At 33.9% G+C, this 27,890-nt stretch overlaps 3 protein-coding genes and 1 non-coding gene across 10 annotated transcripts; 3 read left to right on the top strand and 1 right to left on the bottom strand.

Annotated features, from left to right (window-relative positions):
• Positions 1–119: 119 nt before the first annotated feature.
• LOC111278620 (ketol-acid reductoisomerase, chloroplastic-like) lies at positions 120–3,191 on the bottom strand. Of its 5 annotated transcripts, XM_089764906.1 has the most exons (6): positions 2,465–3,191; positions 2,155–2,221; positions 1,928–2,040; positions 1,356–1,474; positions 1,058–1,255; positions 120–950 (listed from the first exon to the last, which is right to left on the bottom strand). In XM_089764906.1, the coding sequence occupies exons 1-4, from the start codon at positions 2,515–2,517 to the stop codon at positions 1,441–1,443; spliced, it is 267 nt and encodes an 88-aa protein (XP_089621032.1). In that variant the 5' UTR covers positions 2,518–3,191; the 3' UTR covers positions 120–950; positions 1,058–1,255; positions 1,356–1,440. The 5 variants fall into 5 exon arrangements, with proteins under 5 accessions (XP_089621032.1, XP_089621030.1, XP_089621029.1 ...); XM_089764904.1 differs by lacking the exons at positions 1,058–1,255; positions 1,356–1,474 and having other exon boundaries at positions 120–500; positions 846–950; XM_089764903.1 differs by lacking the exons at positions 1,058–1,255; positions 1,356–1,474 and having other exon boundaries at positions 120–513; positions 846–950.
• A 2,802-nt stretch (positions 3,192–5,993) lies between these two features.
• Positions 5,994–9,680, top strand: LOC111278621 (transcription factor bHLH30-like). The gene is made up of 2 exons (XM_022865237.2): positions 5,994–6,866; positions 8,933–9,680. The coding sequence occupies exons 1-2, from the start codon at positions 6,552–6,554 to the stop codon at positions 9,410–9,412; spliced, it is 795 nt and encodes a 264-aa protein (XP_022720972.2). The 5' UTR covers positions 5,994–6,551; the 3' UTR covers positions 9,413–9,680.
• Positions 9,681–10,134: 454 nt separating this feature from the next.
• Positions 10,135–10,205, top strand: TRNAG-GCC (transfer RNA glycine (anticodon GCC)). Its single transcript has one exon. It is a non-coding gene; the product is annotated as a tRNA-Gly (tRNA).
• Positions 10,206–12,093: 1,888 nt separating this feature from the next.
• On the top strand, positions 12,094–18,608 carry MEE18 (maternal effect embryo arrest 18). 3 transcript variants are annotated; one of them, XM_022864673.2, is made up of 14 exons: positions 12,094–12,446; positions 12,536–12,652; positions 13,016–13,148; positions 13,661–13,757; positions 13,990–14,033; positions 14,484–14,640; positions 14,897–14,968; positions 15,798–15,881; positions 16,082–16,183; positions 16,819–16,866; positions 17,029–17,154; positions 17,436–17,525; positions 18,034–18,220; positions 18,364–18,608. In XM_022864673.2, the coding sequence occupies exons 1-13, from the start codon at positions 12,269–12,271 to the stop codon at positions 18,142–18,144; spliced, it is 1,359 nt and encodes a 452-aa protein (XP_022720408.2). In that variant the 5' UTR covers positions 12,094–12,268; the 3' UTR covers positions 18,145–18,220; positions 18,364–18,608. The 3 variants fall into 3 exon arrangements, with proteins under 3 accessions (XP_022720408.2, XP_089621023.1, XP_089621024.1); XM_089764897.1 differs by lacking the exon at positions 18,364–18,608 and having other exon boundaries at positions 17,029–17,120; positions 18,034–18,193; XM_089764898.1 differs by lacking the exons at positions 18,034–18,220; positions 18,364–18,608 and having other exon boundaries at positions 17,029–17,120; positions 17,419–17,437.
• The last annotated feature ends 9,282 nt before the right edge of the window (positions 18,609–27,890 follow it).

The raw sequence follows: 27,890 nt of genomic DNA on the forward strand, positions 1-27,890 counted from the left end.
AGCTTACTCTCCACCTAGCCTAACCTGCAGCAGCTATACATTTTGCTGCTTTATGTTTTACTTCTGTGCAAATCTTATGATATGGATCAGTGCATTTCTCGTGCCAGTATTCAACAAAGTAAAATAAAACCAAGTGAATTTATTATTCCACGATTACTCCAAATCCAATTTCAACAAAAACTGTGATGAAATCTTATACTTCTATTGTCTGATGTTAATCAAACACCAGCTAAGATAATAATAAAAGCAGATTCTCGCTAGTAACAATACTCGATTAAGCTTTTAGTGGAAAGTGCCCTACTCTATGAGAAAAAGTTCACCTAGGTATCATAATAAATAACTAGATTGGCACAATACTGGGCGAACAAAATATGCATCTGGGGGAACTGATATATCCACAGTTGGTCTCAACTGTGCACAGACATCAATAGCTCAACGAACAGGATCAGATAAGAAGTTGCTTATCAGGCCCTGGTTGATGGGAGGAGTGCCTGAGTCCTCTGCAAGAAATGCCTGTTGAGTAAGGATGTAATCAAAACGTCCACTTTCATGATCCCAACCATGAAAAAGACTCCTTGAGCATGCATGAAGGGATTCAACAAATCAACTGCTTCAATCAACTCTCATTGATGATTTCTGAGTAAATTGGTCCTTCTTTCTCAAGACCTCAATTAGGATTTTTAATTATAAAGGATGAGAAAAACAGAACACAATTCTTAAAAGTGATTTACTTTGTCCCTAAGGCGAGTACTATATTTATCATTATCCAAATTTTAAAATTGAATTGATTAACTGGGCCATCATTAGTGCCACGAAAACCCCAGAAGTGAAAGGACACAACAGACCTAGATGATCATTGGATCTTGTTGCTGGGACACGCTCACCAAAACTTTCCACATCTGTGTCTGATCAATTTTACCCATTGGGAAGGCAGGTAGACCCTCCTTTTCCTGTAAAAAAAATCTGAGTTAACCATCAAGCAAGATTTGTCTTTGCTAAAAACTGAATTTAAGCAATGAAAGATTCACAAAAGAGGATCATCATGTGCAAAACTCACAAAAGCTCAGATATAATGCCTTAAACATATACGAAAGCGATGCCCAGCCAAAAAAACACTGTGAATCTCACTTCCACTTGCAACATCTTCATAACACTCATACAGGATTTCCATACAAGGATAACATAAGGCACTATAAACAGCCTCAAATCGGTTCTTGCTATCTTCAGACAATGAATTGTACACAGCCAACATACCCTATGTAAACAATCACAAAATTAGATCCACAATAGGGATTCACAAGTAAAACTCCCAAAAAAGGAGAGAGCCCAATCCCCTTCAGGCAGACAGCAATTACACTGATGCTCTTAGGAAAATCAGCCCCATTGATCATAAATGACCAAGAAGAAACCCATGGGAAAGTCCAAGGATGCTATCTGACTTCATGAGGAAGAAGACCATTTCATAATTATCCGCCTATAAGATAAAGTTAAAATTAATGCCTCCTAAGAACAAACCAAAAAGTGCAAAGAATATAAGTATTTGGTTTGAATTTTCCCATGCATTAGATGTAGGAAATGGTAAAGTAATATTCAACCAGAAAATTAAAAGCAATAAGAAACGAAGAACAACAAAGAATGATGGACTTCACAGGAAAGTTGTTATTGATATAAATTTAATTAGATGGCTTCTCAATGATAGTACATGTAGGTGTCGGAATTTGCAAATCATCACAAATCAGTCTAATAGTGTTGGAAAACATGTTATACATGAATCATACATTCAGTCTAAGCAAGATGTCAGGTAAGGCATATAGCTTATAGAATCAGTCAATGCTAATAACAATTAATAACCAATAATTTAAACGGAAGAAATGGAAAAAATGCAATACATCTTGTAACCTGTGCTGAATCAGAGATCAACAATTACATGAGATCACTGCCAGCAATAGTTTCCCACGTATCCCCCAAATTTCCATTCTCTTCAGTGAATCCTGCAGCACGGGCTTCAGCAAAAGAGTGAGAGTCCTTCCTCAACCCAATCTGAGAGCAAATTACACATTCAGTAAAATCGAAATCAATCATTGAATTAAAAAAGAATGCAGTTTGACAGAAACCTTCTTGTTCTTAAACAAGAAGAAAAACTTTCGAGCTTGCCTTCACAATAATATCAGGTTTTGCCTCCGCGAGAGAATCGCTCAGATACTGTGCTTGAGCTTGGCCCCTGGAAAAAACATAATTTCAATCACACATTAATATAAATAAGACATATCAAACTCATATCAAAACAATACAATCAATGGGTTAGGACATATCATTATCACCATAAAAATGGACTTTCATAGTCAATGAAAAGCATGATTTTTGCTTTTCACAGATAGTGAAAAAATGGGTTTCCTTTTTGTTTTAACAGAAATATGTAGAAGGAAAGATTAAAAAAGGAGCAAATGTGGTAAAACTAAGATACCTGAGAAACCCAACGAGTGACTCCATTTGGTTTGATTCCTTTGAAAGCATCATTCAACAAAGGGAACAAATGTCGCCCTCCTCTCACTATATACTTCACAATTACCTAAACCACCATTATATGAAATTAATCGGAAAAAAATAAATAAAACAATAAAAAAAGAAAAGGAAGAACTTAGCTTAGCAGTGAACCTCGTCGTGACCAGTAAGCGAGATATTTTTTATCTTGAAAAGGGAGGTATGGAAGTCAAGCTACGTCGTTGGGGAAATGGAAGAAGGAACGGATATCATCATCTTAGCTGAGAGCGACGATCTGCCGCCATTGGATGAGGCGTCGCCATAATGATGTAAAGGCAGTTTGAGGGCCGTTGATTTGGTCGATGAAGATATCGACGGTGTAGAAGAGAGTGAGGCTTTAAAGGAAGCCGTGGTGGCGGCCAGTGCTGAATGCTGCTGGGAGAAAGAGAGGGACTATACTAAGTACTAACGTCAGCTTGTTTTGGTTTGCTATAGCAGTCGGAACTTCGAGCAGGTGGAATGGGCGGCTGTCAGCGGTGCTAAGCCAATACGGTATCCTTTTCGCTTTTTTTTCTTACCATATACATAGTTTTAGAATTTCTACCATATTTTCTTAAGAAATTGTTTTATTGGATTATCTAAATTGGGAGCATTAGAAATTTCTTCTCGTTTGAACCAAAGAAGTAATCCATGGAGGCGTCTTCTCCGAAATTGACAGATTCATCTTTTGTATGCCCGTATTTATAAACATTTTTTTAAAATTTAAAAATAATAAATTTTAAAGAAATTTATTTAAAATATTTTATTTAATAAAAATTTAAAAAACTCAACTCAATATCTAATAATTTAAAATAAATAACTACAATTATATATTCAAAATAATTTTAATAAATAATCATCGATTTTAACTTAACACCTCTTCGTAAAAAACATAAACCTAATCGATTAAAATATTTCAATTTTTTTTAACCCCTTAGCCGTAAATGGTATTGCAAAAAGATTGATCAGCGATTTGTTGATATGCCTTCATCTTTTTCTTGGTTTTCTGTCACAATCGATTGACTTTATATATGTACGATTCACAAATGCATTAATGACAATTTTTTTTTCAAAAAAGAAGAAAAACTTCATGACGTTAGCTTCAAATTTGTTATAATTTAAAATCATCAGCTAAACCAGGACTCAAGAAAGGGGGGTACATCAGTTCTTTTCAATAAATTTTAACCATCGAAACAAGAGAGCTACCGTCCATAGCCACAAGTTTTCCACTACTTGATTCTTTTTTAAGTGGGAAAGTGGGAGTAGTGGGTTTGAGAGTATTGCATTTAGTTTTTTACATCCAGTTGCTTTCTGTAGACCACCATGGATTGCTTGTTTGGTTTTAACTATTTTTTTTTTCAAAAAATAAAAAAAAAACGCTTATATGTTTTTAAATAATTTGTTTGCAGTTCACCTTTATTTCTCTTTCTTTTTTCATAACAAGGGAACATTTTTTTTTCTAGACAATAGGTTTTTGGTGAGATGAACAAAAATCAATTTAAATTGATTTAATTGACTGAAATTAATAAAAAATAATTTATTTGATTTTGATTATCATTTATTTTTTTATCAATTAAATTAATTAAAATCGATTGATTTTTAGTTTTTAACACTGATAATTAAACTAATCAAATTAATTGATTTTATAATAAATAAGAGTAAAAAAGTTGAGATGATTATTTTTATTTTTTTTATAAAATGTTATTAAAATTATTAAATATTTTTAATAATTTAATTTGAATAATATTTGAATTTAAATTTTATTGTATTAAATTTGTAACTAAATAATTATTATAATAAGAAGGAAAAAATAATAAAAAGTTTGATTATTAAGATTGAATCGGACCAATTTTTATTGGTTCGATTATGATCAATTATTTAAAAATTTTCAGTTAATTTAATTATTTATTAAATGAAAATTAATTAATTTAATTATTATTTTTTTAAATCAAACCAACTAATTATTCACTTTTATTTTTAATTATTTTATTTTCTAACAAACCTTAAAGTATTATATTATCGTCTGTTTGAATACACAAGATTTAGTCCAAGAAAATAGTTTTTTAATTAAAATAATTTTTAAAATTTAATATATAAATTTTTAAAAATAATTTTTAATAAATTTTAAATTAAAATTTCAATTTTTTTCTTTTATTTTCAAACACAATCCTTTTTATATAAAAAATACTCTAATAATAAAAATTTAAATGTGTCAAATTGATATAAAAATATACCTTAAAATTATTTTTTTAAAAAATCAAACTTGGACAAAACTTAAAGAATCTCCTAACTCTTTTAAAAAAATTATCATTAGACACATGATGTAAGAAACTTAAATAAATGAAGCCTTTTGATAAGTGATAATCAACTACATTTATCTCATGGTTGAGAGAGCTTTGTCAATTGTCATATTTAGTATCTTTGGTCTTAAAGTCATTTCCTTTTTTTTTTTTTTTTTCCTTTTTGGAAAGAGGCCCTAAGACAAGAAAGTAGCAATATTTTTCTTTTTTTTTTTTGGACATATTTGTTTTTCAATGATTCCATTGTTTCAAAAACATCACATCAACTAGAAGTTTGCTTGATTCATCTTTGCACTTATCATAAAATGATTATCATTTCTTTGACAAATTGGGTTGATGAAAGGGTAGGCTATCAACAGACAAACTTTAAGAGACAAAACTTATATAATTAATTAATTATAAAATATTATTATCTTCAAGTGAATTGAATCTAGACAAATATTTAACCCAGGTAGTTATAAATTTTTAATTTATTTTTATATCCAAATTGAATTAAATTTGATAATTAATATATTTATATCATATAAAATATTAAAATTTATATATTTATATTATATTTTATATAAAAATTATATATCATAATTCAAACAAAGTCTTCCAATAATATTATTTATATATTGGGAAATTGAGGAAGCAAAGTTTTGTTTTGCTCCTGTTATATTAATTTAATTAATTAGTAACTAATTGTGGTTTACTTTTGCAAAACCTATTATAATCAAAAGGACAGACCTGGTAAAAGAATTATAACTCTTTTTTTTTTTTTTTTAAATCCCAACTTATTCCTATATCATTAGCCTACCATTTTTGACAATGAATAACAAAAAAAATTGGTCATACCAAACTCTATTCAGAGTGGTTGGTAATTGGATGAATAATTCTACAATTCCATAATGATATAACATAAATTTATTATAAAATTCATAGTTGAATTTATCTTCCATAAAAGTACAAAAACATAACCATTATTATATAGAAATTTGTATAAATTTCCACACCAGATAGATTGATTAACCTTCACCAAATCATAATTTTAAAGTAAAAAAAAGATGAAAAAAATTCACCATGATTTTAGTTTATGTGTTTATGATTTGAAGTGTGATTATACAATAAATTTGGATTTTTAAAGCTATTATTAAGATACCTTAAATTAAATATATGGTGCTGGTTTATTCCATTGACCTTTAGATAACTTCTTAATTCACAACTCAGAGAGGCAGATACTTGCTTCCTGTTGCTTCCTTTGTTCTTGAAGCCCAATTCTCTTCTGCTTGGATTTGGAACCTCAATTTCCTTTGACTTGTTTGTTCATTTTCTCTTGAATATTCATCGAAATCCCATCCAAAACGTGGTTTTTTTATTTTTGGTTTTTTTTTTCTTTCACGTTCAAACGTCTCAAAACTCTCAAAAGAAGCACACATATCTCGAAGAAATGGTAGAATTTAAGACCATCAAGAAGAAAATGTGGATGTTTCTTGTTAAACTTTCTTCTGCTTAAACTATCTCCCTGGACTTGTCCTGTTGCGTAATGGAAGCTGTCATCATAACAGACATAGCACTGATCAACAACAAAAAGAAAGTCGTTAGCCATCAAAACTTCCCTCTCCCAAAGCTCTCCTTCTGGTTCGCTCCAACCACACGTCCTCCTGGTCTCCTCTCTTTCACTTCTGGCTCGTAGAATAACCAACAGATACTAGAAACTCGTGAGATCCTTGTTTTGTTTTTCTGTTTTGTATGGCTGCTTACTTTTTCAACAATAACTTTTCATCTGGGGATTGCTATTCCGGTTTCTTTGATCCGTTTTCACGTGATTTGGGTCCATGCAATGGAAGCCCCCGTAGTGGTTCTCTGTCGGTGTCAGAGACCCTGGTTTTGGATAGTGAGAAAGGAGAGCTGGTGAAGGCGCCGGTGAAAGTAGGAAAGAAAAGCGTATCGGAAGAGAAGGTTATAGCGGCTTTGAAGAGTCACAGCGAGGCAGAGAGGAGGAGGAGAGAAAGGATCAATGCTCATCTTGATACGCTCCGCACTCTCTTGCCCTTCACAGAAAAGGTTAGAATTTGGTTTATCTTTGTTATATGACTAATATAATTCAGTTAATTTAAATTTTTGAAGCAATTCTTGAAAATTGATAATGGGAAATTTCGTTGGGAGAAGGATCTGGATTAGTTTGCTTATATTATGTGCTTCATAGGATTCTTTGAACTAAACAAGTGCTGGCTTGCATTCATGAAACTGCTCTTTTTAACAGTTCATAGATGTTAATATGTAGTATCAATTAGACCATATGCAGCAAGCCCCTTTCTTTTAACTGTTACTGTGAAGGTAGAGTGTGTTTGGTTGCTTAGAAAAGTAAGGGAAAGAAAAGAACCCAAAGCCTTAGATGTTTAAGGCAAAGGGAAGAGCAATGGAAAACAGAAAAACATTAAACAAGCACTTATCCTACGTTAAGAAATTTGGCCTAATTGTTGCTAAGGCATAGCCTAATTGGTTTCCTTTCCCAAATCTTGAAAGAGACAATAACATGTTTAAATTTTGGACTAATTAACTGGTGTACTTGATTCTTTTACCTCAATTTTTAGAATATCAGTTAACATTTCTAGAACCTAGAGGTCGCTTATGATGAGTTTGATCATAGGACTGAGTCAGGCGGTGATGAATGATGAAACATTATTATTTTTTGGGATAATCTTGAACCGGATATTCTTACAAAATAATGAGCAGCTTAATTTAATATGCAATGTAAATTTACAGAGTTCTTGATGTAAAATTGGCCTCCTCTAATGGTATTGTGCAGTTATTTATTGTACCCTGTGAGAATAACAAAAATGAAGTTGTGAGGTCATGAAACAAGTGTTTAATGTTTAAATTTGAAATCTCTTATTCAAATTAAGTAATGCTCTTATTTGCTGCATTATTTTCGCACTTGGAAGGTCAACTCTGAATTTTGGATATGATAGAGTCAACTAGAGGATGCATCTTTCTTTTTTTTTTTTTTTTAATTTAATAGATATTTTAGAATTTGACAATTATGAGATTCGGGTTTATTTATGGTTGAGAACATCTTTATTTCATGCTGAATATTCAGAGTTCTAGATGAGTTTGACTTTGTATTTTCAAACAAAACCAATCATGCAAGCTTGTCTACAGGTGTGATCTTACATAAAAGAAGTTACAGAAAGAGAAAAGGACAGTCTATGTGTTTGGATATGCTCATTATTAACCAAACTGGATATAAGTTTCAATGTAGATAAGAAAAGAGACTGATTATCATCGGATCAAACTCTTATCATCTTGTTTAATTAGTTAACATTTGTTAGTTAATGGTTGGCAACCCTTTCATGCTACCTTTAACTGCTTCTACTCTGCTCATATCTTTCTGTTAATTAACAATTAATATAGCCGTAATATAATCTGTTGACATAACATTCTACAATATTTTTTATGTCAAAACTTATAGTCGGTTGGACAATGGACTTCATATATATATATATATATATATATATATTTGAAAGTAATTACAATGATAATGATTGGATTGGTGGGGCAATGTAACAGCTGTTCTGCTATGGATCCTCGTGAGGCCTATTTCTTCAATGTGTTAACTAATATACCTGACATATATTGATCTGTTTTGGTTAGCAATGTGATATTATATTATGGTTGGGACGTAAGCAATGATTAGACATCTGGGACAAGAAAGGTGCTTATATTACATGCTTTTTTTGTTGCTCTTCTCCGTTTGTCAACGTTTTTTTAATAATTAACTAAGTCAAAGGATTCATCTATGCTATCTTTTCGATCAAGGTCAATGCATCATCTACTAGGTAGTTAATGGTTTGATCCAACTCCTGGCATAGCTGATTCATCTGAGTAACTGGCATGTTTCGTAGTTGAGGAATTATCCTCAGTTGGACAATGCTTTAAGATTTATCTTGGTTGTATGTCTACTTGCTTCAGTGCACAAGTCTATCAGAAGAATATATCGGTAGTGGGAACCAATAATTTGATTGATTAGTTTGATATTGGACAGACTAGCAGCCTATTTATTTTCTTACAGAAATTTGTATCTGAAAATGTTTTTGAGCTGATAGTAATGTTTCAATTGCTCATGGTAGATGGATAAAGCCACATTACTTGGTGAAGTACTTAAGCAAGTTAAAGAACTGAAGAAGAATGCAACTGAAGCCAGTAAAGTTTTTCTTGTTCCAATGGATGATGATGAGGTGAGAGTTGAACCATGTGATGATGAAGCCAATGGGACATTTTGTTTTGAGGCATCAATCTGCTGTGATTATAGACCTGCACTTCTAACTGACCTACGACAAGCCCTCGATGCCCTTCCAATTAAGATTGTAAAGGCTGAAATATCAACCTTGGGAAGTCGGTTGAAAACTGATTTCGTTTTTTCTGGCTGCAGAAGTACTGCACATGTTGATGATGCTGAGGCACGACGATTCCTTGCATGTTCCATTCATCAGGCCCTGAATTCTGTCCTGGAGAAGGCTTCTGCTTCACCAGAATATATTCCATGTTCAACATTCCCAAACAAGAGGCCAAGGATCTCCTACTTTGATTCCTCGAGCTCATCTTCATAAAACATTAGCCCTATAGTTTCCTTTGTGTCAATGGACACTGCGAGATCTCTTTTATGGTTGTCTGATATGTCTGCAAAGCTTGGTTTGAAATACTAAAAAAAAAAGCATGTAATATCTACATATATTATACGCTTACAATGTATCCTGAAATGCCAAAACACTTTCAAATGGCATAATATTAAACAGTATTCGTGTATGTACTCTTATCATAACATCTTATATAAAATCATGATATGCTTGTGTTTGTGTGATAAAGGAAAAATATATAAAAAATGATTTGCTCCCATTTTTTATGTAATGATCAATGCAACATTCCTGCAGTTTATATGTTACAGCATGACTAGGTTGTAATCGCAAAAATGATCGAATCATTTAACTCTTCTCGCTGAATCCCTGCCGTCTGATTGAAATGAGGAATCTGCAATGCCGGCTGTCATTCGGGGCAATCGAAATAGGTGCTCTGTTCCAGACACTCTTTACAACAAGAATACCATGGAAAGTTTCCATGCTTTGGCCAAACAAGGATGCTCAACTTATTCATGGTGGAAAAGCTGTGGAGGATTGTGCAGCGTTATCAAGGTTCCTTCTTATTTCATTTGCGGACCTGAAAAAATTGAGCTTTCATTCTTGGTTTGCTTTCCCTGCTCTTGCATTTGATCCTTGGTTACCTCGATTACTTTTGAGTTAGCTTTCTAATGGTTTACAAAGTCTCCGACATCACAGCACCAGTGGTCTAGTGGTAGAATAGTACCCTGCCACGGTACAGACCCGGGTTCGATTCCCGGCTGGTGCAGTTTTTTTAATAGTTTTGTACTGGGAACTTGGTTCTGTGATTGACAAAAACATTGTCAAATTGCCCGTCATTTTATTCTTTTGGGTTATAATCATCCATCTTCCTGATTCTTTGATCTCATCATCGACCATGAACCATGAATTTCTAACCTCACAAACAACTCTTAGTTCACAAGCAAAGCTTTGAATTTCGTCTTTGATTGAGTCATTGAGTGAGATTCTCACAAGTGTTTTTTCCATTCTTTATTTTTGTGATTGTGCAGTGACTGGATAGACGCAACAATCAAATATGATCAAGAGGGGCAGTTAAGCAGGTGTTGCATTTTTAATGTTGGAAAATGACTGCTTCAATCTTTTCTCTTGTTTCCTTTCATTTCCGAGTCTGTGATTGTGCAGTGAATATTCTTGGACTCTTCCAATTTTCAATTCCTTTTCGAAGTGACAATTAATTTGTGGCCAACAGATTGTGCTGCAATTGACCAACTTAATATTAGGCAGAATCCGTAGCATTAATTAGACTATAAACCCTCAATTTCTTACAAAATTTCAGCAAATTAAACTGTTAACCAACGGGGCAATATGGTAAGTAAACATAAACCCCAATTAAGCAGAGAAATCTTGTTGTCTGTCAGCAAAGAGACCGGACTGTTTCCTTTGCAAGTGATTTATGCAACCTCCCCTTCCTTTTCTGACACAGTCTTCTCTCTTGTCCCTAGAAAAAATCAAGTCCAAGTCTTAGAGTGAACATATGAACCCCAAACAGTTGTGCAAATTTCCCTTCTCCAACCATATGTCTCCCTCTCAAGCTCCAAGCATTTCTATTTCTTCTATTTGGTTACTTTCTTATAGAAAGCTCAAGTTCTTTTGAAAAATGGCATGTGATTTTTGCAAATGATGGGAAAGATAATGAAGGTTTTCCCCCATATAGATGTATGAATAGGGCAACTTGTGAGAAAAATTCATTTCTTGTTCAATATATGCATATAAAAAATTGTATATCATAATTCATGATCAACAAAACTACAAATATATATATATATATATATATAGAAAATGGGGAAATCTTGAATTCTTCCCCTTGATACATGATTGAGATTGGCCTTGATTTATTCCAATTTTTTTTTTTATGATAACTAGTCATGATTTTCTACCCATTTTCTCTTTTATATATTTCAAGAATTTTTTTCTCCTCTCCTAACATTGATTTGTCCACTTGCACATGTAGTAAATCACATTAAATAATTTAAATAAATTATTCATTCTATTTCTTTTTGTTTGCTCTTATTTAAGTTTCAAGGAGTTTAACAAAATATATATATATATTAATACCCACATTTACAAGTTAAGAGGGATGCATAAATTATGTATTTTGTATAAATTAATTATTTTTTACACATTTAATTAGAGATATGACAATACGTATATTTGTGTCATATAAAATATTAAAAATTTATATATTAATATTATAGATTATAATTCGTATTGATATAAAAATATAAAATATATATTTTTTATTTTATTAAATTTAATTATATTATTTAATAAAAATTTAAATTATATTATTTTATATTTTTATTTATATTATTTTTAATCATATCATTATATAGTATTTGAAATTATATTATCTAAAAACATCTAATAATATTTTTTGACAACTTTATCTATATAAAAGAAAAATTAAAATAAAAAAAAAAAGAAAAGATACCGTCGAGGAATCATTTCAGTTCAGTAACAAAACAACACTTTTTTAACATTGTAACTCCGTAAAATCTTTGTCATGTTAGGGAAATAATCAGGTGCTGCCAATCTCAAAAAAAAAAAAAAACAAAGGTTTATTTCTTTATTACCATGCAATAATAGATGAAAAAAATTTCAAAATTAATTATAAACAAGCATTTGGAAACGTTCAAAGAATCAAGGCTTCTCTTCCGTTGCATCGTGACCGTCAATACCTGAACGTGAGTCCACCGACCTAAGACGAACGGTCCACAAAAACTCAGGAGATTAGTAAAATTTAAATGGCGTTATTTACAGAAAAGAGAAAATGTTGGAAATAGCGGGAATATGGCGGACGGTTGCTTGGGAACCTATTTCTGTAAACCCCCTAAGCCTTCTCCTATTCCTCTGTTTCTTCTCCAAATCCCAAAATTACTGCTCCATTTCCCCTCTAAACCCATGGCTGCCCATTGCCATTGCATCTCTAACCCTCGACCTTACCAGCCCTCCTTACTTGTCTTCTCAGGTACTCTTTTATCCTCTCATCTTTGATTGGTAAATATTTCTAATATGAAAGAAGTCTGAATTGGGTAAACTATTTGGTGGTGGTTTTAGGTGGTACGGCATTTAATGGCGTTGTAGAAGAGCTTAAGAAGTTAACAGTGCGCGTTGCTCATGTTCTTCCAGTTTCTGATGATGGAGGAAGTACAGCCGAGATTGTTCGCGTGCTCGGTAAATTTCATCCATTTTTAGCTAAAAATCTTACAATATTCGTCTATCAATTACTAAGTCATGATCAATCATGGAAAAGGTTCTCAATTGACATTTGAAGTTAGGGTCTTGAAACTCAAAAAAAGAAATTTTGCCTGGGGTCGAAGCGAATTGTTTAATCAAATGGGCTTATTGTTGTTAGATTGGTGTTCGATTATTATTACATGCTTTGGCGTTCAGAATGTTAGTTTATGTGAGACAAAATAGTGTGGCTGAATTAGTTTTTTGGCTACCACTACTTCTTTGGTCGGAAAATAGGTTTTTTTTTTTTTTTTTTTTTTTTTGTGTGTGAAATTCAATATGTTCATCTGATGTATTGTTTAGGTGGTCCTGCTGTTGGGGACATACGGTCAAGATGTTTGAGATTGGCTGATCAAAGCACTTCCGAGGCTTTGGCTGTCCGAAGATTGCTTGGTCATCGTTTGCCTATTAATCCACAACAAGCCAAGTCAGAATGGTATTGTTTTTCTCTGATAATTTAGGGTTGTATATAGGGTTCTCTTGTTCAGAAAATTTTGATAAATTGATTGCTGCTTGTCTTTTGTGTTTATGCTGCTTCCAATATACCCTGTTTTATTGATAATTTTTTAAATTACTCACACACAGATATGCACATATGCATAAATGCACTGACATAGATATGCACCTGCATGCACAGTCACTTAAAGTCGCAAGATGATTTGAATAGAACATTCTTTGTTAACTATGCTCGTAAATTTCGCTCTAAATTAAAAATGGAAATTGAAAAAAAGTACAAATTTGACAATGCTGTTGCTAAATTTTTATCTTATTTAGATTTCATCTCTTTATAAAATGCAGGTTATTCTGTATTAGAATTAATCATCTATTACCCACTCTTAACTCCTGTTGTTTTGGTTTTTTGTAATTCTGAATTCCTTTCATTTACTTGCTAGGTGTAAATTTGGTGGGATTATTGAGTAATAGTGTGCTGAGTTGAGAATTTGACAGGTATGAAGTTGTGGAAGGAGAACATTCACTATGGGAAGGTGTATCAAAACCATACAGAGAAACAATTCGATCTTTTCTGGCTTATTTTCAGAATGAGGTGATGCCATCTGGTATTAGTGCCACATTTTCAGTATCAGATTTTGTAGCATTGTGTCTTCTTCTTCTTATTGAACAGACATGCTTTATTTTGCATCATTTCCTGTCAAATAGTGCTTTACTGTTAATCACCTTTTATGTATCCTGTAATGTGCTTCATATACAATATTTCACCATTTTTGGTTGAAAAGATGATTGGAATGAAAACTAACATTTGCTTTCCTTGAATACAGATTCTGAGGAGGCCTAATGAATCATTTTGTTTCAGTAATGGCAGGTTTTTTTTTTTTTTTGTTGTATTTATGCCTTACCAAGGTTTCTGTTCCATTTCATTGAAAGGCTGCTGCTTTTGAATTTCCATGAACTATGTGAATTTAATTGTTAAAATCACTCTCCTTTTAGCTGCCTTAAATAGTTGGTTCATGCAATGTGAAGCCTTTATTATTATTATGGCTGATGAAGACTTGGTAACTGCTATAGAAAGTTGTTTCAGTGATCCTCATCTTCATTTCAGGTTTTGAGTAACCATGCAGTGAAGTACTACTTTGTATTTGGTTCTTATTTGCCTTTTGTTCCACTAGAAACTAGCTCATTTGTTTTTAATTGTTTTATTCTTTCTTCTCGGGCATGGTAATATAAAATCATCTCAAGTTCTCACGAATATGTGAATGGTATTTTCCAGACATTATTACAACCTTAGTGACTTTTTTTTTCTTTTGGATTGCAGCATTGGAAATTTTTTCTTTGCAGGAGCACGAGTATTTTTTCAGTCTTTAGATGCTGCAATTTTTTTGTTTTCACGTGTTTCAGATATTCCTGCTGAAAGTTTGGTCCTCCCAGTCATTTCAACCAATGACAGGCTTACGTTAGGATGTGAATTATGGGTATATATGACGTCTGGCAATTATTCAAGTGTATATGATATATCCTATTGGAACGTAGTTGATAGTTCATTGACTGTGATCTTGTCTGATTTATTCTGGTTTTATTGGCTGATTTGGTTTGTTATGGGTCTGCATGACTGAATGCTATGATAATGCAAGCCTTGATAAAGAGTATTTGTCTATTTGAAGGATTAAAACCAATATATTTTCACTTAATAGTTTTCATTTTCATGACTTTGTGCAAATTCATATGCAGGATGGGACAATTGTACGAGGTCAGAATGAAATTTCTCATCCAGCTTATGGATCCATAGGACCTGTAGATAAGGTTAGCTAATTTTAATTCATGATCAAAAGCCTATGGAGGTGATAAAGTCATAAAGTTGTCTATGAACTGATAGTGGTTGTTTAGAGTCTGTGGCTTTATCAGTTGCATGGTGCTCATTATTATGTTGGTCTGAATGCAACTTTTGCATTCCAAATTTAATTTTGAGAAATAAGATATCATCAATAAGATTGACAATCAGAGCAATGCATTGATTTTCGTATGCTCTTTGTTTTTAAATCTCAAAGATGCTAGAGTTTTAAAGGGTGAAAATCTCATGACCTAGAGGCTAGAGCATGGTATAACGTGTGTGCTTTGGACTTTGTGGGATGGGTGGGGACGGAGGAATAGGGGAACTATGGAGGTCCTGATGCGGTTTTTTATCTGGCATGAGAAATGAAATCAGAAATCTTGTCTTTTCTGCATTGTATTTACATTAGTTCATGTTTTTCCATTCTCTTTTGTTCTACTCTTCTTCGTCACAGAGCTGCACCCCCCATCTTTTGGTGTTCCTTGATCGGATATCAGAGAATTTTTGGTTCAAAATTTCACACTAAACAATGGACTTTAATTCTGGAGTTTTAAAATCCAAACTATCTATCCATTATTCCTTGGATGACCATTTTGAATGAGGAAAATTTCAACTAATGATGTCAAGTTTTGACACTTCTATAAGTTATTCAAAAGTTCATTCGTTCAATTTACCACTTACCACTTTTAAACTGAAATTAACATTTTATTAAGAAAAACTCAAATGTGTACATAAATGGCTTTTGCCACGTTCTGTTAAAGAAAGTTTCATATTTATCAATTGCTACTTTCTTATGTATAGGGAAGATCATCAGTTCCAGCCCTTCCTTCAAGAATAAAAAGGGTATTCTACATGTCAAGTGAGGGTACGAATTCACTACATGAGGTAAATGATACATCCTTTGATTTGTGCTTGTTTGAATACTTGGAATAAGATTTTTTTTTTTTACATTGATGTCCAACTCATGTCTCTACTACTATATTTCTTATTTTTCTGTTGCATGGGTTATAATATCTCCTGTTAATCATGTGAATTCTAATACCTGAAACTTAGAATATAACTTTGTGCAAACTATACTTGACCAGGTCTTTCCCACAGTAAACCCAGCTGTTCTGGATCAGTTGTCAAATGTGGACTGCATTGTTTATGCTATGGGCTCTCTCTTCACTTCCCTCTGCCCATCACTGGTAACATTCTTGATTATTTTCATAATACATTCTTCGATCATTTAATATGTAACAAAGACAGATGCAATCACATACTTCTTTAATATGGTTTACACTTTTATTCATGCAAAGACAACACATCTACATGTAATTTACACACATGGACCGATGGACAAGTTCTTGAATGTGCACATGTAGTCACATGATGGTGGTGCAGTTGCTACTAAAGATACAGATCAATATGTTGGTGCCTTTTGTTTTCTATCAGAAAGTGGCATAATAACACTTGGTGAATGATGCTCTTGTAGTTAGGGGAATGATTCAAGTGGGATTTGTGGCCCTTTAGCCCTATTTACATTTTCATGGCGGAACATTAAATGCAATAGTTGTCATTTTCCTTTATGAATTTGATTGGCATTGTTGACCAAGGATAGAAACACCTTTTTGAACAGGATATCAGGTGCCTTGTTGGCTGAACTTTTTCTTTAGGTTAGAAAATTGAAAGTATAATCACTTGAAATTTGCCTTTTATCTGTTTTATTAGCAAAACTTCAGTTGTTCTATTATCTCTTGACAAATTTCTGATCTACTTCAAGATTTTTCCATTTTTTGGATTGTTAATATATGGTTTGTCATTCTTTGTAACTTATCTGTAGGTCTTACTTGGCATTGGGGAGGTCATTTCTTCTAGGTCCTGTCCTAAGGTATCAAGTTATTAAACTGTTAAAGACATTTTATTTGATGCAAGATACTACCTAGAGAAATTTTAAATTATTATATTGCTGCTATGTAGTTAAAGCTTTCTGTTGCTTGTTTGCACTTTGGAGAGATATATGTTGAACTGATTTGGCTCCTTCCACTATTAGGTACTTCTGTTGAATGGTACTCATGATCGAGAGACAAGTGGCTTCTCTGCATCTTCCTTTGTAATTGCCATTACAGATGCTCTGAATCGAACGTATGGAGATTCTCATAATTGTTTGAAACACTTTGTGAGTGAATAGATTGAGTTACAGTTGATAACTTTCACACTCCCCGTATGTTACGATGATTGCTTTAATTGATTTTTTTTACTACAAATATATACATTCTTTAAATTAGCATTGAGACTTGTTAATGTATCTATCATGACATGGAAAACATTTTCCTTAATTAAGAAAAAGTTAAAGAAGTGGAGAAGAATGAGTATCCTCTTGTGCCAAAAAAAAAAAAAGAGATAAAGAGAAAGTAGAATGAGTAAATCTCATTTATTGTAGTTAATGTCTCTGTGCAGCCAAGTCGGTACATTAATACACTTTTGGTGCCCAAAGATGGTGAAATTCCCATAGATCAAATCTTGCGTTCCCAAGGAATCTTTGACGTGGTATGTTTGCATATAACCACAATTTGAATATTTTTAATCCAATTTCTTGCTACTGGTTAGGTGAACTTACTCATACAATCACTCGGAGTTGATTAGCATTTCAAAACTAAATCTTAACAATTGGAGTTTTCTTGTTATTGTGTGAAATGTTTAAATTCTATGAAGTCAGTTGATTCAGAAGAGGACCAGTCATAGAACTAGAAAAGTTTCTGCTATTTCCTTGGGTTCCCTGTGGAAGCTAGTCTACTATCTGGTGTCTCTATCCAATCTCCTGCTTTCCATCCCAAAACTTTTTGGCACCTTGATTAAGAGACTCGTTTGTCTCCAACATGGCCTCTGTTGCTAGAGGCAGGTTGGCTGAGAGGGAATGCCTGTCCTTTCTGGCCTCATGCAAGCAATCTTGATTAGTCTTAGAAGGCATAGACCTAAGCAGAGTGTTCCGTTTAACATTTTTCAACTTCGTATTCTATATGACGGGTAACAAACTGCAAAAATGTGGTTCGTGCAGGTCGTCGTTGACTCCATACGTGACCCAAAAGTGGGCATAATCTTTGATCCAGTGTCATTGATAAATGCTCTTGGCAATGTGGTGAGCAGATACATGACGACAAAGGATTAAGAACAAGGATTGGTTTCAGCAAGAGCAAAATATTTTTGTATGGTACCAAATTCTTCTATCAGATTTATCTTATGAGGTATGTAGAATGTGATATTAAACTTCAGCTGCCTATTTCAAATAACTTACATGGGTTTTATTTAATTCTGCCAATCTAAATGTGCTGCAACTTCTCTTCTTAGTTCTTACTGAGATTAATAGTATATTATATGTTGTTGACAGGTAGAAATCTTCCAGTTAAGGCATATGTTGTGATATAGTAATTGGTAATTCTAAATCAGTTGAAGTATTTATGGCACTATGCTCATCAGAGGAAAACATATGATGCCATATAATCTGTACAGGATTAATGTTGTACCCAAGAATTTTCAAGTTAGATTGTAGTTTCTGGGAAGCTTGCAGTATGTCATTTATGTGTTCCAACTCATTTGCAAGTAATTGATATATTTTGTAATTTCTGCTCCGAATTTTGAGTTGTCCTTTGTGGATATGAACTCTCACCGTGTTCTTGGAGTCGGACATTAATCTGATTAGCACGGCTTCCATTGCCAGTTTTACGAAGACCTCAAGTTGACCATGTGAACACGAGACCCACAAAGTCATCAAGATTCTCGATTGAAAACAACTCCTGGAAATGTCTGAATCACTTGGTGGGATTCCATAATATGATAATGACGATGGATTCATTTCACTGACGTCAAGCAGAGGTCATGTTTAACGTAATCAAGTCAAGACTTCCATTACATAGTGGCCTGGCCACCCCAAAAGAAATATATGTCCAACTTTCACCGTTGATTTGGCAAGTAGAAGATTGATTAATTTTCACACTTGATAGAACTCACAAAAGAAATAAATTGAGTAAATCTTATAATTTAAAACATAATACGGTAATATGATATAAAAATAATATGAATAAAGCATGTAGAAATAATATGATTTAAAACTTTAAAATAATAATAAATAAATTTAATAAAATTAAAAATTTATATTTTATATTTTTATATTAATATAAATTATGATACCTAATTTGTATATAAAATATAATATAAATATAATATTTTATAAAATATAATAATATGAAATATTAAATTTAATTGCGAGGTTAATTGGGACCTATTTATAGTATTGCCTAGTTAGCGACTCGTAAAATCCGTTACGTCTCATATTCTAGCATTGTCAGCCCAAACATTTGGTCGAATTAGGCCTAATAGATCTCGTTTTGATAAGTGTGCTTAGGACTCAGATGAGTGTTACATATCTGAAGAGGAATTCAATTACCATTAATATAAATATTATATATATGTATATATTCATTTGAGCCAAAGAGTGAGGTCATCTTATCAGCCAAGGATTCCGAGCTTTGTTAACTACTAGGGATATTCCTGTAAAGAGACTGAAAATGATTGATAGAGTGACCTCTCCAACTTGTCATTGATCAGTTAATTTGGCGTTTGCCTCTCCGAAGAAAATTCCTCAATGCCATTTTGATTTGACCCTCTCGTTAAATGAAGCTCAGTGGCAGAGCAAGATTCATGATGAAAACCCTACTGGTGGAGGACTGGAAGTGACAAAAGGAAAAAGAAAGAATTTTTTAATGTTTCAAATTGAAAAGGTAGGTGTTTTGGCAAGTACGTTTAATTACATTCTATTTTTGATCAGGTATTCCTTTTAAGTTTAAACAAATTGAATAGATTTCTCATCTGTCTTTGTACCACAGAATACAGATCTTATCTACTATGGATGGAAGAAGTGGAAATTAAGGAAAATATTACTCCACAAAAATCAGAATGCCACATTAGAGATAAGAAAGGCGACAGCAGCATCTGTGTTCTAATTCATACAAGAATCTTCCCAGTCAAAGTCACGTTTTCTGTTAACAGCTATGGTTGAAGCCAAACAACTATAAGAAGAAAAATTAAGAGATTGAACTGGCCAATGGGTCCTCCCTCTATCTTATGTCTGATTGTGATTTGGCTTATAATATCACGTCGTCAATAGCCTATAGAGTTTGATCAAACTTTCCGGTTTCAAATATATAACTTCCTGTTCCTTGATTCTAGCTTTTGCTTAGCTATGACATCCAGATTCCAAAACCATCCCAATATAACGTAAGACAGAACGAAGAAAATTGCGGTCAGCTTTGGTTTTGTGGGCCTTCATTTGATGCACTAATCAACTTTCTCAGGAAAAGTTTATACCTGCAAGTGGGAAGGTCAAATAAACAACTTTTTTTATCACCTCATTGATCTTGTGTGGAGTAACCTTAACCCTCTGATTGTCATCATTAAATTTAAATTGGGGCTAGCCCGGATCATCTAAAATAGGTAGCTCGTATGCTTGCTTCTTCACTTCTTCAGAGGGTGTAAAAAGCCACTTAAACATAGCTACTCTCCTTTGCAAAACTCTGAGCAATTATGGCTTTCGCACTCAAAAATGAGTTTCTCATTTTCATGTTGATTGTTTCCGGGGATCTGGCATCTGCCATGTCCCGCATCTTGGATCAAACTGTCCTTGTTGAGAAATACAAGCAATGGATGGTTCAGCATGGACGCACCTATGCGATGACGGAAGAGGAGAATAGGCGCTTTCAGATATTCAAAAACAACCTGGATTATCTAGAAAACTTCAACAACATGGGGAATCAAACTTATAGGTTAAGCTCCAATGAATTTGCAGACATAGTTAATGAAGAATTCCTAGAGTCCTAGCCGGATAAAAGACATTTCCTAGCACAGTTTCTGTTGTTATTTTTAAAGCAAAAAAAACTTTACTCACTGTTGCATTATTTAACATTAGAAACATTACAATTTAAAACCTAATTAATAACTACCCACTAAAATCATAATCCTAAGATTAAGCCATGACTACCAACATGAATAATAAAAAAAATAACCAACACCAGAAAAACAAGAACAACATGAAACATTCAATGAATCCACATTAGCAGTCCTAAACACATCTTCTAACACTCCTCCTTGCTTTAAGAGCTGCAAACACCAAGTTTTGTCCTAAAAAATTCAAACTTGCTAACTGGCAGTGACTTGGTGAAAACATCTGCAACCTGATCTTCTGTTTTGCAGTAGACAAGAACAACAGCTCCATCTTTTTGTACTTCCTTTAAGAAGAATAATTTAATATTAAAATGTTTAGTTTTCCCGTGAAACACAGGATTTTGAGAGATAGCAATGGCAGCTTGATTGTCAACAAGAATCTTTGTGCTTTCCTCCTACTCTAAGTTAAGATCGATTAAAATCTTCCTTAGCCATAAAGCTTGATTAACAGCAGCTGTTGCAGCAATAAACTCTGCTTCAGTTGTGGATTGAGCTACAATTTCTTGTTTTTTCGAGCTCCATGAGAAAACACCAGAATCAAGTGTGAAACAATAGCCTGAAGTGCTCTTCATATCATCAATGAAACCTCCCCAATCACTGTCTGAGAAACCAACCAGCTTGAACTCTTTGCTCTTTGTGTATTTAATGCCAAAATCACTTGTACCTTTCACATATCTAAGCACCCTCTTTGCAGCCTTGAGATGCCATTCACTTGCACAATGCAGAAACCGAGATAAAATGCTTACAACATTCAAAATGTCAGACCGAGTTGCTGTGAGAAACATTAAGCAACCAATTAGGCTTCTGAAATATGCCTGATCAATCTTTTTTGTTCCATCTTCTTTACAGAGCTTTTCCTTTGAGTTCATTGGTGTCCTCATTTCTTTACATTCTTCAAGTTTAAACTTCTTTAGAATCTCATTGGCATATTTCTTATGACAAATGAAGACTTTATGTTCATTCTGTTTGATTTCCATACCAAGAAAAAAAGTCATTAATCCAAGATTTGTCATTTCAAAAAACTCCATCATCTCTTGCTTAAACTTCTCCACAATACTTGTGTTGTTTCCTGTCATAAGTAAGTCATCCACATATAGTGAGATGATAAGAATGTCAGCTCCATTGTGCTTGACATATAATGTTGATTCAGATAAGCTTTTGACAAATCCCAAGTTCTGTAAATGTTCATCAATCCTGCTGTACCAAGCTCTTGGAGCTTGCTTCAATCCGTAAAGTGCATTTTTAAGAAGATAAACCTTGTCTTCTTCTCCTTCCTTGATATAGCCTTCTGGTTGTTCTAAATAAATCTCCTCCTGCAGAAAACCATTCAAGAATGCTGACTTGACATCTAATTGGTGTACTTTCCAATTTTTTTGTGCTGCAACGGCAAGTAAGAGCCTGATAGTGTCGAGTCTAATGACTGGTGTGAAGGTATCTGAGTAGTCCACACCGAGTATTTGAGCATATCCTTTGACCACGAGTCTAGCTTTATACTTGTTGATTGAGCCATCATCATTAAGCTTGGTTCTATACACCCATTTGACTCCAATTACTTTTCTGTTTTGGGGTCGATCAACCAACTCCCATGTTTCATTCCTTTCAATCATGAATAGCTCCTCCTTCATTGCAGCAATCCAATTTTGATCCGTCTTGGCCTCTTCATAATTTGTAGGTTCACACACAGCAATATTGCATCTTTGATAAACATCAGAAAGTAGTCTTGTACCTCTGATAGGACTGTCATTCACCATTTCATTCTCTCAGTCTCCAATGCTAGAAAACTTGAGCTTGTGCTCTTTTAAGGTTGGATCCATCTTTTTTGCATCATCCCAGTTCCACTCTTCATCTTCCATAAAGTGCACATCCCTGCTTATAATAATTTTTCCAGTTTGTGGCTGGAAAACTTTATAAGCTTTTACAACTGAGCTGTAGCCAATGAAGATGCTTGGAAGTGCTCTTTTATCTAATTTATCTTTCTTGGTCTGTGGAACATAAGTGAAGCACAAACATCCAAATATTTTAAGGAAATTCAGAGATGGTTTATAACCATACCATGCCTCAAAGGGTGTTTGATCCTTCACTGCTCTTATGGGAAGCCTGTTTTGCAAAAAAATAGCAGTATTTGCTGCTTCAGCCCAAAATTGCTTTGGCAGGTTCTTCTCATGTAGCATACATCGTGTCATCTCCAATATGAATCTATTCTGTCTCTCACTTACTCTATTTTGTTATGGAGTGTATGGAGCAGTTAATTGATGTTGGATGCCTGCCTCTTCACAAAAATGAGTGAATGCTTCAGAGGTGTACTCTTTGCCATTGTTTGATCTGAGAGTTTAAATTCTACAGCCACTCTCGTTCTCAACTCTGACTTTAAAGTTTCAGAAGACTTGAGCCACATCTGACTTGTACTTTAAAAAGAAGATCCAACACATATGGGTGAAATCATCAATGAATGCAACATAATAAAGACTACCTTTCAGAGAAGATGTTCTTTGTGGGCCTGCAATGTCAGTATGAATTAATTGTAACTTGTTTGATGCTCTCCATGTTGCTTTGGAAAATGGTTTCCTATTTTGCTTTCCAAACTGACATGCTTTGCAGTTTGGAATATAATCATCAAGTTCTGGAAAATCATTTACCATCTTCTTAGATTTCATCTGCAGCAACCCCTGATGATGATAGTGCCCAAGCCTCTTGTGCCATACTTTAGTGATATTTTCTTTGATTGGGAAAGCAGTTTGCTCTTCCTCCAATAGATTTAGAGCAAAGCTTTTCCCTTTCATTTTTACTTTGAAAATATCTTGGCTAACTGCATCTTTAATCAAGCAACTTTTATCTTCGAACACAACTTTATAATCCTTTTCAATTAGTTGTCCAACACTTAACAAGTTTTGATCAATTTCAGGGACATATAATACATCAAAAATAAACTTTGTACCTGAACAAGTTGAAATTGCAATTGTTCATTTTTCCTTCACAGTTATGTACTTGCCATTACCAACTCGAACTTTCGATGAGTTTACGTTGCTTAGTTCCCTGAATAGATCTTTGTCATGTGTCGTGTGGTTAGTACAACCACTATCTATAAGCCAACTCTCACTTGATTCGATGCCGGAGAAATATGTAGCTACGAACAGGTGATCTTCCTCCTCTTGATCAACAATATTTGCATCTTCACCATGTTGCAAAATTTTGTTTTTGTAGATAACAGTTTCATACCCCATCTGGTTACATTTAGTGCATTTAGCATCAGGTCTTCTCCAGCATCTAAATGGAGGATGACCCTTCTTTCCACAATGTTGGCAAGGTGAATAAGATTTCTTCTGATTTTCATTCTTTCCTTTTGCATTGGCTGATGCAGTACTTGCCCCATTTCCTTCAAAATCATTTTTCTTTTTTCTTTTTTCTTTTGCTTTTGGCCACATTTTGATGCTTGACTGCCAAAGCTCCTTCAATTATTGTATCTTCCCTTATCAATTTTCTTTGTTCTTGTGCTTGCAAAGCGTTAAGCAATTCTGTTAAGGAAATTTTTGACAGATCCTTTGTATTCTCCAAGGCAGTGATGGTTGCTTCATATCTTTCAGGTATTGTAACAAGAATTTTTTCTACAATTCTTGAGTCAATAAATTCAGATCCAAGAAGCCTTACTTTGTTTGCGATACTCAGAAGCTTATAGGAGTAATCTTTAATCGTCTCGGAGTCCTTCATTTTTTGAAGTTCAAATTCTCTAATCAAGTTAAGGACTTGCATCCCTTTAATTTTTTCATCCCCTTCATATTCATTCTTGAGATAATCCCATATCTCTTTTGCTGACTTCAGAGACATGATACGAGTGAAGATGATGGATGAGACTGCAGCAAACAAGCAGGCCTTTGTCTTTGATTTCTTTGTCTTCTTTTCTTTCTGTGCTTTAATCTGTGCCATGGTGGGATTGTTTGGAAGTGCAAGAATTTCATAATCTTCTTCCACTGCTTCCCAAAGATCTAAAGCTTCCAAATATGTCTCCATACGTACTGCCCAAATCTGGTAGTTGTCTCCGTCGAACATCGCCGGAGCAATTGCGGAGAAACTGGCTTCAGCTTCCATGAGGCGTCAATTTCACACACAGATCCCTTAAGAAGAAAGCTCTGATACCAAATGTTGTTATTTTTGAAGCAAAGAAAACTTTACTCACAGTTGCATTACTTAACATCAGAAACATTACAATTTAAAGCCTAATTAATAACTACCCACTAAAATCATAATCCTAAGATTAAACCATGACCACCAACATGAATAACAAAAAAAATAACCAACACCAGAAAAACAGGAACAACATGAAACATTCAATGAATCCACATTAGCAGTCCTAAACACATCTTCTAACAGTTTCATCCAAAACTAAAGATTCAAATATGAAAACCGGACCAATGTCCCAGCTTCCATGGACTGGCAGAAGAAAGGGGCTGTCACCCAAATTAAGAACCTAGGTGTTGTGGTAAGAAATCAAAGCTCTACTAGTTTTTAAACTTGATTTTGCTTGTCGATATATGCAGGAAGTTGCTGGGCATTCACAACTGTCGCAGCTGTGGAAGGTGTTGCAAAGATTAAAACTGGTCAGTTGTTCTCACTCTCAGAGCAGCAACTGGTGGATGCGTCAGAACCAAAAAAAAAGTCATGGCTGCGAAAGGTGGTTGGATGGATGATGCTTTTGAATACATTGTAAAAAACCAGGGTCTGCGCAAGGAAACAAAATACCCATACACGGCAAAAGATGGAAGGTGCAGACATGGAAAAGCAGTTATCAGAGAGGTGCAGATCAATGGCTATGAAGATGTGCCTCACAACAATGAAGAAGCACTATTAAAGGCTGCAAGCCAGCAACCTGTCTCAGTGGCCCTTAACGGCGGTGGATATGGATTTCAATTTTATTCACAAGGTGTTTTCACAGGACCATGTCGAACTTCTTTAAACCACGCCGTCACCATTGTTGGGTATGGAACAAGTGAAGACGGTATCAAATACTGGTTAAGCAAGAACTCGTGGGACAAATCGTGGGGTGAAAGCGGCTACATGAGGATTAAGAGAGATGTTCAATCTAAACAAGGTCTTTGTGGCATCGCCAAGAAACCTTCCTATCCAGAATTATGATCCTATGAACTCAGTTCCACGAGAGTTACCACGAAACCTTCTCATAGCTTAATTTCAAGGGTTGCACTCCTTACTAGTTGCATGCACTTAACTTCCCAATTATTTCCCTTATAATTTAGAACTCATAGTATTATTGTATCAATTATAATTCAAAATTATATAAGGTCTATCAAAATTTTATATGAAATTTACACTTATTATGATTGGACAATTATAAAATTTTAATAAAAACAATTATAGGTGAAATACTGCCATACTCGTTGTTCTTGTTGTTAGCTATATGTAAGGTCTCTCAACTGCTCTTAGCTTTGAAAGTAACAATCTATATGGCTGTTGATCATGTAAATCTTTCCCATTAAAAATAAAGTGGTATTCAAGTTACCAAGTCTAGCTCTAAATATATGTTCTCCAATTATTAATTATTTTTTTGAATTCAGTCTAACCAAATTATATATACATCTATATTATAGTTTAAATAATTTTATCATACAATAAGAATTTCATTTGCATGTATGATGGTATAACACATTAACTTTTTGGTTTTTAATTTAATTTGAAGGCCTTGAATTCAAATCCTAAGAAGATTCAAATTAAGGCATTGCATAAGTGCATTTCATTAAGAAACACTTCTCACTAATGTATCATGTTCGATGCTAAAGGCAAATTTGGTGTCATAAACAGGACATTATATTGTTGATTTGTGAGGATTGAGGTAGGTAGGCATTGGGCAATGGCCTTGGTCGTTAACAACTAGAGTTGGATGGTAGCCAAGTCATGCATGCAATAGACAAGACATTGCAGTGATTGGGTTAGTCAACATGATGAATATATAAACGTCAAGTCAAGACACTATGGCTTAAGTGGGTAGGTTAGTGTCATCGTGGGATTCATGGCTTTCGTAGATTCTACGATGCAAGGGACACAACACGACAAACACCATAAAGTAATACAAATGTTGAATCTCGATGGCTGGCTAGAAAGCGAATCCTCAAAACTGTACTTGAAAACATCAAATCAGATGAAACATTATAACTAAATGAAACAGAAGATCTCTTCAATACCCTGTTTTGTTTCTAGAAAAAGTGCTCATACAGGCAAAATTCCTTCCCATTCAGCCAAGAATTAAAATGCATGTGATTCAAACGATCATCAAGGGGAAGAGCTATAACCAGGAAGCTTGCAAAGCATCACAAAGCCAGCGACAAGGAACACATATCAAGAAACATGGCTCATACAATTTGGAACTAAAGTGTGAACCTACTCTAATTGCATAATCATAATTGATGTTGTTCAATCGGCAATATGGTATAAGAAGACTCAAATGGCTGATTCCACTCTTCATTTTCCAAATGAAAACAGAGGGTCACCGTATAATCTCATACACCAACAGAACTTCGAATTTCATTGGAATATCATACATCTGCCATTTTCACCTATTTATCACAGCTTTGGACAAAAAAACGATCTATGGTAATAGTAGCAAAAATCCATTTCAAGGATAATTGCAATATCACTTTCCAAAATTGCTCGATCAAGGAACAGCCAGATAACTGAAACTGATGCTTAACATTCTTAACAGACACACAAATATGAACCAAACTTCATATCTAGGTACTTCAAAGATATTGTAACTGAACATGTTCCCATCTAAGACTAGAAAAAACATATAACAAAAACAGCTCATAACATAAAATTTTTGCAAGTGAGAAATGAAAAGGGACTTCTCATCAAAGTTCAAACAAATCATTTATCAGATATCAGTACTACCAAGTAACTATTAGACAACAGCAA

This window comes from Durio zibethinus, chromosome 8, assembly GCF_047325235.1.
Source record: "Durio zibethinus cultivar Kanyao isolate XHJ-2024 chromosome 8, ASM4732523v1, whole genome shotgun sequence".
NCBI classification, from domain to species: domain Eukaryota; kingdom Viridiplantae; phylum Streptophyta; class Magnoliopsida; order Malvales; family Malvaceae; genus Durio; species Durio zibethinus.

Excerpts from the sequence above, each read along its gene's own strand:
- LOC111278620 (XM_089764904.1), bottom strand. The coding sequence starts at position 2,517 with ATGATGCTTTCAAAGGAATCAAACCAAATGGAGTCACTCGTTGGGTTT. Across the intron at positions 2,041-2,154 it reads AACCTGATATTATTGTGAAG|ATTGGGTTGAGGAAGGACTC; the intron begins GCAAGCTCGAAA and ends ATTTGCTCTCAG. Across the intron at positions 951-1,927 it reads ATTGCTGGCAGTGATCTCAT|GAAAAGGAGGGTCTACCTGC; the intron begins GTAATTGTTGAT and ends TTTTTTTTACAG.
- MEE18 (XM_022864673.2), top strand. The coding sequence starts at position 12,269 with ATGGCGGACGGTTGCTTGGGAACCTATTTCTGTAAACCCCCTAAGCCT. Across the intron at positions 13,149-13,660 it reads CAACAAGCCAAGTCAGAATG|GTATGAAGTTGTGGAAGGAG; the intron begins GTATTGTTTTTC and ends AGAATTTGACAG. Across the intron at positions 15,882-16,081 it reads GTACGAATTCACTACATGAG|GTCTTTCCCACAGTAAACCC; the intron begins GTAAATGATACA and ends ATACTTGACCAG.
- LOC111278621 (XM_022865237.2), top strand. The coding sequence starts at position 6,552 with ATGGCTGCTTACTTTTTCAACAATAACTTTTCATCTGGGGATTGCTAT. Across the intron at positions 6,867-8,932 it reads TCTTGCCCTTCACAGAAAAG|ATGGATAAAGCCACATTACT; the intron begins GTTAGAATTTGG and ends TGCTCATGGTAG.